Below are 18,208 nucleotides of genomic sequence, written 5' to 3'. Positions count from 1 at the left end.
TCTTTTCCTCTTTGTTCCGGAGGACACAACGTCCACAGTTTCCAAAAACAATTTGAAATATGGACTCGTCAGACCACAGAACACTTTTCCACTTTGTATCAGTCCATCTTAGATGAGCTCGGGCCCAGCGAAGCCGGCTGCGTTTCCGGGTGTTGTTGATAAATGACTTACGCTTGACATAGTAGAGTTTTAACTTGCACTTACAGATGTAGCGACACACTGTAGTTACTGACAGTGGTTTTCTGAAGTCTTCCTGAGCCCATGTGGTGATATCCTTTACACACTGATGTGGTTTTTTGATGCAGTACCACCTAAGGGATCCAATGTCACGGGCATTCAATGTTACGTGCAGTGATTTCCCCAGATTTTCTAAACATTTTGATATTACAGAACTTAGATGGTGAAATCCCTAAATTCCTTGCAATAGCTGGTTGAGAAATGTTGTTCTTAAACTGTTCGACAATTTGCTCACACATTTGTTGACAAAGTGGCGACCCTCGCCCCATCCTTGTTTGTGAATGACTGAGCACTTCACGGAAGCTGCTTTTATACCCAATCATGGCACCCACCTGTTCCCAATTAGCCTGTCCACCTGTGGGATGTTCCAAATAAGTGTTTGATGAGCATTCCTCAACTTTCTCAGTCTTTTTTGCCACTCGTGCCAGCTTTTTTTGAAATATGTTGCAGGCATCAAATTCCAAATGAGCTAATATTTGCAAAACAAACTTTAAATATCTTGTCTTTGCAGTCTATTCAATTGAATAAAGGTTGAAAATTATTTGCAAATCATTGTATTCTCTTTTTATTTATGATTTACACAACGGAAAAGCCTTATCCGTGCAGCTATAGCCGCCCTTAACAGCCCGGCCGACCTGTCTGAGAAGCCCGTAAATGTGTTGGTCATGTATGATGTATTTTTGTTATTTTTGTTTCGTGATGTGTAATGTCTATTGTTTAAATCAGGGGTGCTCATTACGTCGATCGCGATCTACCGGTCGATCTCGGAGGGTGTGTCAGTCGATCGCCAGCCAGGCATTAAAAAGATAGTCCTAAAAATGAGCGATCATAAATCTTCACTATGACGTCACTTTCGTCACTTGATTGACATTCACGGCACCTGGGGGTCTTCTGAGATGACGCTGGCTGCTGCCAGCTCATTAAAATTACCGACTGGAAGGCGAGAAACACTTTATTTCAACAGACTCTGGCGCCGTACCTGTCGTCAAAACTCCAAAGACTGACTGCACAGTTGCACGATAAAAGCTCTGCTTCATCCTGCCTGCGCTACCAAAATAAGAGTCTCAGAAAGCTGGCGTGCACAAGCTACGGAGTTTGCCGACAATGTATTTCTTGTAAAGTGTATACAAAGGAGTACGGAAGCTGGACAAATAAGATGCCAAAAACCAACCACTTTCATGTGGTATTGGACAGAAAGGAGGACTTTTTTTCTCCTCCATTCGAAAATGCGGACGTTATCATCACTACTGTCTGATTCCAATCAATGCAAGTCATCAGAATCAGGTAATACACCAACTTATATTCTTGTCTTCATGAAAGAAAGGAAGCTATATGTGTTAAACATGCTTGTATTATCTTTAACCACCTTTAACTTATTAACAATATTAACTATATGTGTTAAACATGCTTGTATTATCTTTAAACACCTTTAACTTGTTAACAATATTAACTATATGTGTTAAACATGCTTGTATTATCTTTAAACACCTTTAACTTGTTAATAATATTAACTATATGTGTTAAACATGCTTGTATTATCTTTAACCACCTTTAACTTGTTAACAATATTAACTATATGTGTTAAACATGCTTGTATTATCTTTAAACACCTTTAACTTGTTAACAATATTAACTATATGTGTTAAACATGCTTGTATTATCTTTAAACACCTTTAACTTGTTAATAATATTAACTATATGTGTTAAACATGCTTGTATTCTCTTTAACCACCTTTAAGTTGTTAACAATATTAACTATATGTGTTAAACATGCTTGTATTATCTTTAACCACCTTTAAGTTGTTAACAATATTAACTATATGTGTTAAACATGCTTGTTTTATCTTTAACCACCTTTAAGTTGTTAACAATATTAACTATATGTGTTAAACATGCTTGCATTATCTTTAAACACCTTTAACTTGTTAACAATATTAACTATATGTATTAAACATACTTGTATTATCATTAAACACCTTTAATGTATTAACAATATTAACTATGTGTTAAACATGCTTGCATTATCATTAAACACCTTTAACTTGTTAACAAAAACATATATATTTCATAAATAAGTAAATATAAATTATATATATGAATGAGGTAGATCCCCACGACTTGATCAATTGAAAAGTAGCTCGCCTGCAGAAAAAGTGTGAGCACCCCTGGTTTAAATGTACGGCAGTGAAAATTAATTTCCCCAACGGGGACCAATAAATCTAACTTGTTACTTCACTGGTTTTGGGTTTTGTCGATGATCTATATCTGCTGTACAGATTTATTTTAGAAAAGAGAAGTGTTGGATGCTTCTTTTGTATTTGACTTTATTAAGTGTTTGGGTAGAATTCCACTTTAAAAAAAAACATTTTTTTTTTTTTTCTATCAGAGCTGTTATCTATGTTATGGAGGAATGGAGTTAATCATAGAACTGGCACCAAATGTAATTAAAAAATGTATTGATTTTGAATCAGAATTTAATGGAATGGTGCGGTGCCCAAAGATTGGCAGCCCTAGTAATTAAATATGTTTTTTGCTTTAGTGGAGGTGTAAGTACGTTTTATTTGGACTCTCCCCCAGCCCAGTGTGGAGGCATCCGGGAGGAGATGGAGGGCATGATACTCAGCCCTGGTTTCCCTGGCAACTACCCCAGCAACAGTGACTGCACATGGAGGGTCTACCTGCCAGTTGGTTATGGTAAGAATCTTCTTAATAATAATTGAGGAGTGTGCACTTGAAACCAGGGGGACTTTTTTCCTTTCTCCCTCTCCACTCGCTGCCTTCATACGACAATTCACCAGGCGGCTTCGTTCATGAACACACTTTCTAAATGAAGGAAAGCACAATACGACGGGGGCCCTTTTACAGGCCATTACTGTAATATGCACATTCATTGTCCTAATTGCCCCGAGACAATGATGATGAGCAGAACCAGTAATTGGGTCTTTTTTTTTTTTTCCTCCTAAATGTGTCTGACTGCAAATGGCAGCGGTCCAGTCGTGCACTTCCATTTGCGTGCGGCAGAGTTGATCAGTATCTGAGTGTCTGCCTTTTTCTGCTTCATAAATCATAACGCAGTTTGGTTTTGTTGTAGAAAATGAATGAACGGATGGATGGATGAGCCAGAAGTCTGTTGCTTTGTGCAACTGGTTTGTTAGTGGTTTCATTTACCATATTTTCCAGACTGTAGGGCGCACCGGCATGTAAGCCGCACTCACTACATTTTAAAAGACAAAATACTTTCCCATATATTACCTGAACCGGACTATAAGCCACAGATATACAGTCGTGGTCAAAAGTGTACATACACTTGTAAAGAACATAATGTCATGGCTGTCTTGAGTTTGCAATCATTTCTACATCTCTTATTTTTTTGTGAAAGAGTGATTGGAGCACATACTTGTTGGTCACAAAAAACATTCATGAAGTTTGCTTCTTTTATGAATTTATTATGGCTCTACTGGAAATGTGAGGGTCAAAAGTATACATACAGCAATGTTAATATTTCCTTACATGTCCCTTGGCAAGTTTACCTGCAATAAGGCGCTTTTGGTAGCCATCCACAAGCTTCTGCTTGAATTTTTGACCACTTCTCTTGACAAAATTGGTAAAGTTCAGCTAAATGTGTTGGACTTGTTTCTTCAGCATTGTCCACACGTTTAAAGGGGAACATTAACACAATTTCAGAAGGATTAAAACCATTAAAAATCAGTTCCCAGTGGCTTATTTTATTTTTCGAAGTTTTTTTCAAAATTTTACCCATCACGCAATATCCCTAAAAAAAGCTTCAAAGTGCCTGATTTTAACCATCGTTATAAACACCCGTCCATTTTCCTGTGACGTCACATAGTGAAGCCAACACAAACAAACATGGCGGAAAGAACAGCAAGCTATAGCGACATTAGCTCGGATTCAGACTCGGATTTCAGCGGCTTAAGCGATTCAACAGATTACGCATGTATTGAAACGGATGGTTGTAGTGTGGAGGCAGGTAGCGAAAACGAAATTGAAGAAGAAACTGAAGCTATTGAGCCATATCGGTTTGAACCGTATGCAAGCGAAACCGACGAAAACGACACGACAGCCAGCGACACGGGAGAAAGCGAGGACGAATTTGGCGATCGCCTTCCAACCAACGATTGGTATGTGTTTGTTTGGCATTAAAGGAAACTAACAACTATGAACTAGGTTTACAGCATATGAAATACATTTGGCAACAACATGCACTTTGAGAGTGCAGACAGCCCAATTTTCATCAATTAATATATTCTGTAGACATACCCTCATCCGCACTCTTTTCCTGAAAGCTGATCTGTCCAGTTCTGGAGTTGATGTCAGCAGGCCAGAGAAGCTAGGGTCGATCATCTTCTCTTGATCATCTTCGGTGGCATAAGGGACGGTGTGAGCCAAGACATCCAGGGGGTTTAGCTCGCTCGTCTGCGGGAACAAACTGCCGCCATTGCTTGCCGTGCTACCGAGGTCCTTTGTCCCTGAATTGCTCACACACTCCGGCAGATTCAATGGGGGTCTGGCGGCAGATTTCTTTGACTTTATGGTTGGAAATGCATCTGCTTTGAGTGTCGCAGGATATCCACACATTCTTGCCATCTCTGTCGTAGCATAGCTTTCGTCGGTAAAGTGTGCGGAACAAACGTCCAATTTCTTGCCACTTTGGCATCTTTGGGCCACTGGTGCAACTTGAATCCGTCCCTGTTCGTGTTGTTACACCCTCCGACAACACACCGACGAGGCATGATGTCTCCAAGGTACGGAAAACAGTCGAAAAAACGGAAAATAACAGAGCTGATTTGACTCGGTGTTTGAGAAAATGGCGGATTGCTTCCTGATGTGACGTCACGTTGTGACGTCATCGCTACGAGAGCGAATAATAGAAAGGCGTTTAATTCGTCAAAATTCACCCATTTAGAGTTCGGAAATCGGTTAAAAAAATATATGGTCTTTTTTTCTGCAACATCAAGGTATATATTGACGCTTACATAGGTCTGGTGATAATGTTCCCATTTAAGTCAGGACTTTGGGAAGGCCATTTTAAAACCTTCATTCTAGCCTGATTTAGCCATTTCTTTACATCTTTTGCTGTGTGTTTGGGGTCATTGTCCCATTTACTCTCTGTAAAACACCAGTTTCATTGGCAGCCCAACAGGCCCAGAGCATAATACTACCACCACCATGCTTGACGGTAGGGATGGTGTTCCTAGGATTAAAGGCCTCACCTTTTCTCCTCCAAACATATTGCTGGGTATTGTGGCCAAACAGATACATTTTTGTTTCATCTGACATCACATGGACAAAGGTAAGACCTTCTGGAGGAAAGTTCTGTGGTCAGATGAAACTAAAATGGAGCTGTATGGCTCCAATACCCAGCAATATGTTTGGAGGAGAAAAAGTGAGGCCTTTAATGCCAGGAATACCATACCTACCGTCAAGCATGGTGGTGGTAGTATTATGCTCTGGGCCTGTTTTGTTGCCAATGGAACTGGTGCTTTACAGAGAGTAAATGGGACAATGAAAAAGGAGGATTACCTCCAAATTCTTCAGGACAAGCTAAAATCATCAGCCCGGAGGTTGGGTCTTGGGCGCAGTTGGGTGTTCCAACAGGACAATGACCCCAAACACACGTCAAAAGTGGTAAAGGAATGGCTAAATCAGGCTAGAATGAAGATTTTAGAATGGCCTTCCCAAAGTCTTGACTTAAACGTGTGGACAATGCTGAAGAAACAAGTCCATGTCAGAAACACATTTAGCTGAACTGCACCAATTCTGTGGTGAAAAATTCAAGCAGAAGCTTGTGGATGGCTACCAAAAGCGCCTTATTGCAGGTAAACTTGCCAAGGGACATGTAAGCAAATATTAACATTGCTGTATGTATACTTTTGACCCTCACATTTTCAGTAGACCCATAATAAATCCATAAAAGAAGCAAACTTCATGAATGTTTTTTGTGACCAACAAGTATGTGCTCCAATCACTACATCACAAAAAAATAAGAATTGTAGAAATGATTGGAAACTCAAGACAGCCATGACATGAAGTTCTTTACAAGTGTATGTACACTTTTGACCACGACTGTATGTTGTGAAATGAGTTGTTTACACAGAAATATTTAGTAAATATTTGTTTACATACGTTAATTGTTTCCAAACGGCAGTAAAACGGCTGATCAAACAAAACGGAAGTCATCTTCATGGACCCACTAGAGCTCTCCAATCAGCTAAACAGACTCAATAATTCCATTGTGACCTTTTTGGTGAATTTACTGAGGACAAAAACATTGTAAGTTAATAATACTAACACAGACACGTGTTAGCATGTTAGCTAATGCTAACAACGCTAGCTTGGTTACATTACGATAGCACGTACAATTATGCATTAAAACACTCCAACAGACATCACACATGGCATGGTTTAGTAAGTAAGAATTGTTTTAGTTATATTGTAAAAAGCTTGGAGGGATGAATGAAGAATCCATAGGAGTAGAAACGATATAGACGATTAGAAGACATAACGGAACAGAACTTTGAACAGAAGAAAACACTGTAGACATTCGCCCAGCAGCACCTGCAGTGAGCAAACTCGTCCAAAAGATGGCGCCATATCACAAACAATAACACACCTTTTCAGTGTCTTTGCTTGTGTTTAATGGAAACTTTGCATTATGGCCATCAGCGAAGAAAAATACATTAATTGGCCACACCATTTTAAAGGCCATATGGTTCAAAGCATAGGAAAGAAGTAGGGTATATCACATATTTACACGATAACGGTCACTGTCTTTGACATCGAAAAAGACAAAAAGGCAAAATAAATGTTTTCTCTTTTTGGCAGGAGCCCACGTACAGTTTCTCAACTTCTCCACCGAAGCCAACCACGATTTCCTGGAAATACGCAACGGGCCGCTGGACACGAGCGCCATCATGGGCCGATTCAGCGGGCAGGACGTCCCCCCTTCGCTGCTCACCACCTCGCACGAGACAAGCGTCTATTTCCACAGTGACCATTCGCAGAACAAACCGGGGTTCAGGTTCGAGTACCAAGGTAAGGCCCCTGTATACCGTATTTTTCGGACTATAAGTCGCTCCGGAGTATTTGTCGCACCGGCCGAAAATGCATCATAAAGAAGGAACAAAACATATATAAGTCGCACTGGAGTATAAGTCGCATTTTTGGGGGAAATGTATTTGATAAAAGCCAACAGCAAGAATAGACATTTGAAAGGCAATGTCAAATAAATAAAGAATAGTGAACAACAGGCTGAATAAGTGTACGTTATATGAGGCATAAATAACCAACTGGTATGTTAACGTAACATATTATGGTAAGAGTCATTCAAATAACTATAACATATAGAACATGTTATACGTTTACCAAACAATCTGTCACTCCTAATCGCTAAATCCCATGAAATCTTATACGTCTAGTCTCTTACGTGAATGAGATCAATAATATTATTTGATATTTTACGCTAATGTGTTCATCATTTGACACATAAGTCGCTCCTGAGTATAAGTCGCACCCCCGGGCAAACTATGTAAAAAAACTGCGACTTATAGTCCGAAAAAATACGGTACTCAATGCCGCGCCATATATCCTTCTGTTTCAAGTAAAAACACTTTCATACGCAGTTCACTTTTTACAGCATGTGTCGGGTCATGCTCACCCAAAAGGTCATACTTTAGATCTGGTCTTTTCTTTTGGAGTAAAAATTGACCAATTAAAGGGGAACACTATCACCAGACCTATGTAAGCGTCAATATATACCTTGATGTTGCAGAAAAAAGACCATATTTTTTTTTAACCGATTTCCGAACTCTAAATGGGTGAATTTTGGAGAATTAAACGCCTTTCTAATATTCGCTCTCGGGAAGCAATCCGCCATTTTCTCAAACACCAAGTCAAATCAGCTCTGTTTTTTCGACTGTTTTCCGTACCTTGGAGACATCATGCCTCGTCGGTGTGTTGTCGGAGGGTGTAACAACACGAACAGGGACGGATTCAAGTTGCACCAGTGGCCCAAAGATGCCAAAGTGGCAAGAAATTGGACGAAATTTGTTCAAAATACGAGGCTGTGGGGAAAGCCGACGAAATGGTCAGTCGTTTGTTCCGCACACTTTACCGACGAAAGCTATGCTACGACAGAGATGGCAAGAATGTGTGGATATCCTGCGACACTCAAAGCAGATGCATTTCCAACGATAAAGTCAAAGAAATCTGCCGCCAGACCCCCATTGAATCTGCCGGAGTGTGTGAGCAATTCAGGGACAAAGGCCCTCGCTAGCACGGCAAGCAATGGCGGCAGTTTGTTCCCGCAGACGAGCGAGCTAAACCCCCTGGATGTCTTGGCTCACACCGTCCCTTATGCCACCGAAGATGATCAAGAGAAGAATATCGACCCTAGCTTCCCTGGCCTGCTGACATCAACTCCAAAACTGGACAGATCAGCTTTCAGGAAAAGAGAGCGGATGAGGGTATGTCTACAGAATATATTAATTGATGAAAATTGGGCTGTCTGCACTCTCAAAGTGCATGTTGTTGCCAAATGTATTTCATATGCTGTAAACCTAGTTCATAGTTGTTAGTTTCCTTTAATGCCAAACAAACACATACCAATCGTTGGTTAGAAGGCGATCGCCGAATTCGTCCTCGCTTTCTCCCGTGTCGCTGGCTGTCGTGTCGTTTTCGTCGGTTTCGCTTGCATACGGTTCAAACCGATATGGCTCAATAGCTTCAGTTTCTTCTTCAATTTCGTTTTCGCTACCTGCCTCCACACTACAACCATCCGTTTCAATACATGCGTAATCTGTTGAATCGCTTAAGCCGCTGAAATGCGAGTCTGAATCCGAGCTGGTGTTGCTATAGCTTGCTGTTCTTTCCGCCATGTTTGTTTGTATTGGCTTCACTATGTGACGTCACAGGAAAATGGACGGGTGTTTATAACGATGTGAACGACGGACATCCCTAGATTTTAGTCCTCGGCGCAGCCTCCGCACTGTAAAAACTGACATCTAAGTAAGATGAAATATCTATTAGAGTATTTTACTGTTGCAAAGCTGTGTCATCAACACTCACAAGTATAAAACTACTTTTTTAATGTAATCATTTCTTATTTCAAGCATGCAAAAAAAAAAAATCATGACTTTGACACAATTGTGCCTCATAATTAAAACAGATGACAGCAAAATGGACTTTGCTGTTTTATTTTCAATGAAACAATAGAAAATAGGTACTCGTATAGTAGTACAGTTGTTATTAGTGAGAATATACTTATTTTAAGGTATTTTTGGGTTCATTGAGGTTAGCTAATTTTACTTGTTTTGGAAAGTCTTGACAAGCCAAATGTTCTTGTTCTATTGGCAGATAATTTAGCTTAGTTCAAATAAAATATACCTAATTTTCTTGTTTTTGCAGTGCGGTCTTCAGGCCAGGGTCTTCTAAAGATCCCAAAAAATCTGTAGACCCCTGGCATTCCAGGCTATAGCTCCCAGACTCTGGAACAATCTGCACCAGTCCGTCTGTAATCTTGACTGTGTTGAAACTTTTAAGAAACATTTCAAAACTTTTCTTTTTAGTAAAGCTTTTAGTTAATGCACCTTTTAACTGTCATTTTTAATCCACTTTATATCCTTTTTATGATGTTGCCCCTGTTGTTTTGAATTGAATTGTTGTTTTGTACAGCGCTTTGTGATTTTTTCTGTGAAAAGCGCTTTATAAATAAAATGTACTTACTTACTTACTTCATATTATGCTTGGCGTAATCACCAGGATTCATTTTTGCTAATTGTGGAACTGACTCCGCTCTTAGTATTCTGCTTGATACAAGCCTTAATTACTTTTAGTGTGCAGTACCGAGCAATTTGCCTGGAAAATGATACAAATGGCCATAAAAAATGAAGTGTGATCGTGATGAATGACAAGGTGTGAAGGCACGACGATACATCATCCTCTTGCGTCCCGTCGTCCGTCAAGATCTTTAATCACCAAAGTGTCAATCACTTATTTTTGAATACACGTATATCTTCATTTAGAAAGGTGCCATGCGATTGAGTAAAACCAAAGTGATATATTTTTGTATCACTCCCCAAACATATTGGCCAAATCCAAAAATAGCATTGCGTATTTACATAATTTAAATGTGCATGTGAGCACACTGTATAAATCAAAGATTATATTTGCAAATACTCCCCTTTGAAGAATTTGCATGAGTTATCGCCGACAATTGGGGATCTGTGATCCATAGAAATCAATTTCTTCCGTCATATTTGCATACAACTTGGCACTGCAAAGCTCCAGGCCTGCTCCACTTCTGTATCACAAAACTAACAGTTCACTCTCACTACTTCTGATGACCCACGGCCAGCATACTGTGTGGTCCGATGGCAGGGCTGTCCAGACTAAGGCCTGCGGGCCAATTGGGGCCCACCAAAGTCTTCAGTGCGGCCCGAAACACGTCACAAGTTTAACAAGAAGATTGGTCCACGTTGTGTTTTTGCCTAAATTCACACCGCTGCAAATTCCTTTGTTATGATATTCGTCAGATTTTACCACCCTCATGTCGAGATTGATGGAATCACTTGTTAACGATCACAACTTTATTTGATAAGAGACCCAATCCAAACAACTTTCCCCACTATAACCAACAAAGTCAACACATAAAACACATCCTGCTCATTGAGCTTTGTCGACATTATAAAACACGCTTATATCATTTAAAATTACACCTAAATAAATCCATTAAAGTGCATGATGGGTAATATATGCAAAACCCTCTACACACTTGTTTGCCGGATTTTAGTTGCCCGATATTTCTGATTGACAACAAAACTTTAAGGAAGTCGTCAGGAAAGTAAACAAGGTCGGAGTCAAATTTCACGTACTCTTAATATTCAATGTTGTATCGTTTGTACTTCATCTTGCATTGTCGTCAGGTTTTGATGTGGAGGGAGGGTGTTAAAGTGGAAGTAGGTCAAGTTATGTGTTGTTGTTCAGTCTGTTGTAATGCGTTGTAAGGCTATTTCATCACAACAAGCCTGTTTCGCAGGTTTCTCTGCTCTTCAGGGGATTTTAGAGAACCCTGCGAAACAGGCTTGTAGGGATGAAGTAGCCTCCATGTTTTTTCCTGACCTAACTAGGGCTGCAACAACCAATCGATAAAATCGATTAAAATCGATTATAAAAATAGTTGGCGATTAATTTAGTCATCGATTCGTTGGATCGTTTGTTTGTTTTTTTAAAGCTTTATTTACAAACTGCAACATTTACAAACAGCTGAGAAACAATAATCAAAATAAGTATGGTGCCAGTATGCTATTTTTTTCTTCAATAAAATACTGGAAAGGATAGAAAGGTAGTTTGTCTCTTTTATCCGATTATTAATCGATTAATCGAAGTAATAATCGACAGATTGATCGATTATCAAATTAGTTGTTAGTTGCATCCCTAGACCTAAGGTATATTCTGCTCTACCCCGGTATTGAGCACTGTATAACGGATAAACCACAGAAACCTTGAATATACAGGTAAAAGCCAGTAAATTAGAATATTTTGAAAAACTTGATTTATTTCAGTAATTGCATTCAAAAGGTGTAACTTGTACATTATATTTATTCATTGCACACAGACTGATGCATTCAAATGTTTATTTCATTTAATTTTTATGATTTGAAGTGGCAACAAATGAAAATCCAAAATTCTGTGTCACAAAATTAGAATATTACTTAAGGCTAATACAAAAAAGGGATTTTTAGAAATGTTGGCCAACTGAAAAGTATGAAAATGAAAAATATGAGCATGTACAATACTCAATACTTGGTTGGAGCTCCTTTTGCCTCAATTACTGCGTTAATGCGGCGTGGCATGGAGTCGATGAGTTTCTGGCACTGCTCAGGTGTTATGAGAGCCCGGGTTGCTCTGATAGTGGCCTTCAACTCTTCTGCGTTTTTGGGTCTGGCATTCTGCATCTTCCTTTTCACAATACCCCACAGATTTTCTATGGGGCTAAGGTCAGGGGAGTTGGCGGGCCAATTTAGAACAGAAATACCATGGTCCGTAAACCAGGCACGGGTAGATTTTGCGCTGTGTGCAGGCGCCAAGTCCTGTTGGAACTTGAAATCTCCATCTCCATAGAGCAGGTCAGCAGCAGGAAGCATGAAGTGCTCTAAAACTTGCTGGTAGACGGCTGCGTTGACCCTGGATCTCAGGAAACAGAGTGGACCGACACCAGCAGATGACATGGCACCCCAAACCATCACTGATGGTGGAAACTTTACACTAGACTTCAGGCAACGTGGATCCTGTGCCTCTCCTGTCTTCCTCCAGACTCTGGGACCTCGATTTCCAAAGGAAATGCAAAATTTGCTTTCGTCAGAAAACATGACTTTGGACCACTCAGCAGCAGTCCAGCTCTTTTTTTCCTTAGCCCAGGTGAGACGCTTTGCGCACTGTTTCTTGGTCAACAGTGGCTTGACACGAGGTATGCGGCAGTTGAAACCCATGTCTTTCAAGCGTCTCTTGGTGGTGGATCTTGAAGCACTGACTCCAGCAGCTGTCCACTCCTTCTGAATCTCCCCCACATTTTTGAATGGGTTTTTTTTCACAATCTTGACCAGGGCGCGGTGATCCCTATCGCTTGTACACTTTTTCTGACCACAGTTTTTCCTTCCCTTTGCCTCTCCATTAATGTGTTTGGACACAGAGCTCTGAGAACAGCCAGCTTCTTCAGCAATAACCTTTTGTGTCTTTCCCTCCTTGTGCAATGTGTCGATGGTTGCCTTTTGGACAGCTGTCAAATCTGAAGTCTTCCCCATGTTTGTGTAGGCTTCAGAACTGGACTGAGAGACCATTTAAAGCCCTTTGCAGGTGTTTTGAGTTAATCAGCTGATTAGTTTGTGGCACCAGGTGTCTTCAAAATTTAACCCTTACACAATATTCTAATTTTGTGACACACGGAATTTTGGATTTTCATTTGTTGCCACTTCAAATCATCAAAATTAAATGAAATAAACATTTGAATGCATCAGTCTGTGTGCAATGAATAAATATAATGTACAAGTTACACCTTTTGAATGCAATTACTGAAATAAATCAAGTTTTTCAAAATATTCTAATTTACTGGCTTTTACCTGTATATAAATATATATATATATATATATATATATATATACATATATATATATATATATATATATATATGCATGTGTGTGTGTGTGTGTGTGTGTGTGTGTGTGTGTGTGTGTGTGTATGTGTGTGTGTGTGTGTGTGTGTTTAAAAAAAAAAAAAATATATATATATATATATATATATATATATATATATAAAAAAACTGACCGAGGGCGGACTACATGTAAAGTAATATATATATATATATATATATATATATATATATATATATATATATATATATATATATATATATATATATATTACTTTACATGTAGTCCGCCCTCGGTCAGTTTTTTTTTTTAGCCCAATGCAGCCCTCGAGTCAAAACGTTTGGACACCCCCGTCCTATGGCGTCCACCACCTCGCTGCTGTTTTCTACAGAAGGCGTGATGCGATCGCGTCAATGTGATTGTTTACGCATGACTCAAGGGTGTGTCGTCCGCTTTCCCCCCAGCTTATGAACTCCAAGAGTGCCCCGATCCAGAGCCTTTCCACTATGGGGTGGTGGTAGGTGCCGGCTACAACGTGGGTCAGTCCATATCCTTCGAGTGTCTGCCTGGATACAAGCTGGTCGGACATTCCATCCTGACCTGCCAACACGGAACGACTCGCAATTGGGACCACCCGTTCCCCCGCTGTGAAGGTAGGTCCAATGCTGTGTACACAACGCAATTAGTCAGAATCCTCAAGTTCACACTTGAACAATGAAAATCACTCCTTCTAAAAGTGGTCCTCATCTTTGACCCACAGTCATGGTCCAAAGTTTACATACACTTGTAAATAACATGACATCACATGGTCAAAGATTAGACTTTCTGGAGGAAAGTTCTATGGTCAGATGAAACAAAAATGGCCACAATACCCAGCAATATGTTTGGAGGAGAAAAGGTGAGGCCTTTAATCCCAGGAACACCATCCCTACCGTCAAGCATGGTGGTGGTAGTATTATGCTCTGGGCCTATTTTGCTGCCAATGGAACTGGTGCTTTACAGAGAGTAAATGGGACAATGAAAAAGGAGGATTACCTCCAAATTCTTCAGAACAAGCTAAAATCATCAGCCCGGAGGTTGGGTCTTGGGCGCAGTTGGGTGTTCCAACAGGACAATGACCCCAAACACACGTCAAAAAAGGTAAAGGAATGACTAAATCAGGCTAGAATGAAGGTTTTAGAATGGACTTCTGTCAGGTTCAAACACTGATGACATTTATTTAACGGACAAGAAGCAAGGAATCATACAGAGACAGAGTTCAATTTGGCTCAATGATGAGAGACGTTCAATTACAATCTCCCACCACGCTCTGAGCTAACAGTCCCACGTGCTCCTCTGTTTATTTGGGAGGTCCCTGGTTACATCACTGAGGCCGCCTCTAAAAGGAGTGGCCACACATTTCGTGCAAAGCAGCTTCCATTACGCACAATACGTGACGGAATGTCCTGGGGCCTTGCGATTGCCTTGTCTCTGCTTCGTCTGCGTGCTGTCATCTTATCTTCGTTGAGGTCCTTGAAGTCCTTGGCTGTTAGCGGGCTAAAACAAAGATAACATCTGCGGCTTAGGCCACCCCTCAGACAAGAAGTTTTGTCCTTGCACAGATAGAAAAAGTACAGCTTGAGCACAATAGATAATAACTATAGCAACGGACTTTAAGCATAAGAGTTGTGTGATAACTTACACATAATTATTCTAACACCTTCCCAAAGTCGTGACTTAAACATGTGGACAATGCTGATGTAACAAGTCCATGTCAGAAAACCAACAAATGTAGTTAAATTGCCCCAATTTAGTCAAGAGGAGTGGTCAAAATTTCAACCAGATGCTTGTGGATGGCTACCAAAAGCGCCTTATTGCAGTGAAACTTGCCAAGGGACATGTAAGCAAATATTAACATTGCTGTATGTAGGGATGATGTTTGATAAGAAATGATCGAGTTCGAGCCCATTATCGAATCCTCTTATCGAACCGATTCCTTATCGATTCTCTTATCGATTCCAGATAGGTTGTTGTATATGGAAATAAAACACAATATTTGGTTTAACAAAAGCTCACTTTTATTTTATAAGAAAACATAAATAAATAAATAAATAAATAAATATTGACTGTTGTTACCCCCCTAAAAAAATAAAATAAAATAAATAAATATTGACTGTTGTTACCCATGGTATGGTGGGGGTTTTTTTGTCATAAAAAAATACAATAATGTGTGCTTACGGACTGTATCCCTGCAGACTGTATTGATATATATTGATATATGATGTAGGAACCAGAATATTAATAACAGAAAGAAACAACCCTTTTGTGTGAATGAGAGTAAATGAGTATAAATGGGGGAGGGAGTTTTTTTGAGTTGGTGCACTAATTGTAAGTGTATCTTGTGTTTTTTATGTTGATTTAATTTAAAAAAATAAAACATTTTTTTTAATTTTTTTATTTCTTGTGCGGCCCGGTACCAATCGTTCCACAGACCGACCGGTGGTTGGGGACCACTGGTGTAGGCTACAAGATAACGTTAACGTTATCAGACACATACAAAAAGGCTAACTTTAACGTTACCGTTAGCCACTGACTATGCTTAGGTAACGTTAGTCTAGCTCAGTGGTCCCCAACCACCGCGCCGCGGACCGGTATGTACCGGCCCGCACAAGGAAAAAAATTTTTTTTTATTTTTTTATTGTTTTTTATTTTTTATTAAATCAACATAAAAACACAATATATACACTATATATCAATGTATATCAATACAGTCTGCAGGGATACAGTCCGTAAGCACACATGATTGTATTTATTTATTAAAAAAATAAAAATAAAATACCATAACCCCACTACCCCCCCGGTCCACGGGACAAATATTCAAGCATTGACCGGTCCGCAGCTACAAAAAGGTTGGGGACCACTGGTCTAGCTAACATTATTGCTGTCAAGACGTGGACTATGGTGTGTTTGTTTTCCCGAGATGCAAGTAAAGCTGGACTGGTCATGGCGTGAAGGTAAATACATATTTATTTATAACACTCAAAGGAACAAAAAGCGCGCTCAAGGCGGAAGTACAAACTTGACTAACGAAACAAAAAGACTTGCACGTGGGCAAAAAACTGTGAACAATTAAACAAAAACACTAACTGTGGCATTAATAGAAAAAACTTACTTGGACAAGGCATGAAGTGCGCAGAGGTAGACAGAGTGTGACAGGGGTATGAATGCGGGATGTCACCAGAAAGACAAACTGAAAACAATGAACTTAAATACTACAGACATGATTAACAAAAACAGGTGCGTGACTCAAAACGTTGCTATGGTGACAAACAAGAGTGCACAATGAGTCCAAACGTGAAACAAATGGGTAATCATGGAAACAAGACAAGGGAGTGAAAAGCCAGAAACTAAAGAGTCCAATAACTAAACAAAACATGACTAAAACAAAACATGATTACACAGACATGACAATTGCAATCCTGGATTGACATACGAGGTAACGTTATTTTAGCCTAAAGGCTACGAGTGAGCAGATATGGAAATTAACCGGCAACAGTTAACGTTAGTTACTCACCAGCACTATCACTGGAATTGGCGCTGCAGGTTGAAGAGGGGCGTGCTTCGTCACTGCTTCTCCACGACACCTTTCTCTAACCCTCAGGTTATGTGCAGCCTGAACATGTTTCAACATGCTTGTTTCACTTCCCCCCCTTACATGAGAGCGAAGCCTGGCAATAATTGCAGATAGCCGTTTCCTCGTCGTATTTTTTTTGTAAAATAAAGCCATGCCTTGATGCGTTTTTTCCGGTCCGTTGTTGCTGCTTTCTGTATCTGCCGCCTCATGACTGAGCTACGTCATTTCCTGGGACGTGCCACAGGGCATTTCCTAGTAAAAAAAAAAGGGATTTGAATAAAGAACCAACTCTTTTTCTTTACTACAGTGGCCTCGATACCGGGACCCGGTTCTCAAAAAGGGATTCGAGTCCATGGAACCGGTTCTTTTCTTATCGAACAACCGGGAGAACCGGTTTCGAACATCATCCCTAGCTGTATGTATACTTTTGACCCAGCAGATTTGCTCACATTTTCAGTAGACCCATAATAAATTCATAAAAGAACCAAACTTCATGAATGTTTTTGTGACCAACAATTATGTGCTCCAACCACTCTATCACAAAAAAATAAGAGTTGTAGACATCCATCCATCCATCTTCTTCCGCTTATCCGAGGTCAGGTCGCGGGGGCAGCAGCCTAAGCAGGGAAGCCCAGACTTCCCTCTCCCCAGCCACTTCGTCCAGCTCTTCCTGTGGGACCCCGAGGCGTTCCCAGGCCAGCCGGGAGACATAGTCTTCCCAACATGTCCTGGGTCTTCCCCGCGGCCTCCTACCGGTCGGACGTGCCTTAAACACCTCCCTAGGGAGGCGTTCGGGTGGCAGAATGCCCGAACCACCTCATCTGGCTCCTCTCGGTGTGGAGGAGCAGCGGCTTTACCCCCCCCCCCCCACCCGGATGGCAGAGCTTCTCACCCTATCTCTAAGGGAGAGCCCCGCCACCCGGCGGAGGAAACTCAGTTCGGCCGCTTGTCCCCGTGATCTTGTCCTTTCGGTCATAACCCAAAGCTCATGACCATAGGTGAGGATGGGAACGTAGATCGACCGGTAAATTGAGAGCTTTGCCTTCCGGCTCAGCTCCTTCTTCACCACAATGGATCGATACAGCATCCGCATTACTGAAGACGCCGCACCGATCCGCCTGTCGATCTCACGATCCACTCTTCCCTCACTCGTAAACAAGACTCCGAGGTACTTGAACTCCTCCACTTGGGGCAA

At 40.5% G+C, this 18,208-nt stretch overlaps 1 protein-coding gene across 1 annotated transcript in view; it reads left to right on the top strand.

Annotated features, from left to right (window-relative positions):
• csmd2 (CUB and Sushi multiple domains 2) overlaps positions 1–18,208 on the top strand; it is an 828,472-nt gene that overhangs the window by 627,705 nt on the left and 182,559 nt on the right. Inside the window, exons 41-43 of the mRNA XM_061982429.2 lie at positions 2,815–2,931; positions 7,081–7,290; positions 13,865–14,053. Of these exons, the coding sequence (XP_061838413.2) occupies positions 2,815–2,931; positions 7,081–7,290; positions 13,865–14,053 (516 nt within the window). The remainder of the gene's footprint in view (positions 1–2,814; positions 2,932–7,080; positions 7,291–13,864; positions 14,054–18,208) is intronic.

Source organism: Nerophis lumbriciformis, linkage group LG21, assembly GCF_033978685.3.
Source record: "Nerophis lumbriciformis linkage group LG21, RoL_Nlum_v2.1, whole genome shotgun sequence".
Taxonomy (NCBI): Eukaryota; Metazoa; Chordata; class Actinopteri; order Syngnathiformes; family Syngnathidae; genus Nerophis; species Nerophis lumbriciformis.
The sequence above is the reverse complement of the archived record's forward strand: the minus strand, read 5'-3'. Positions and strand labels throughout refer to the sequence as shown.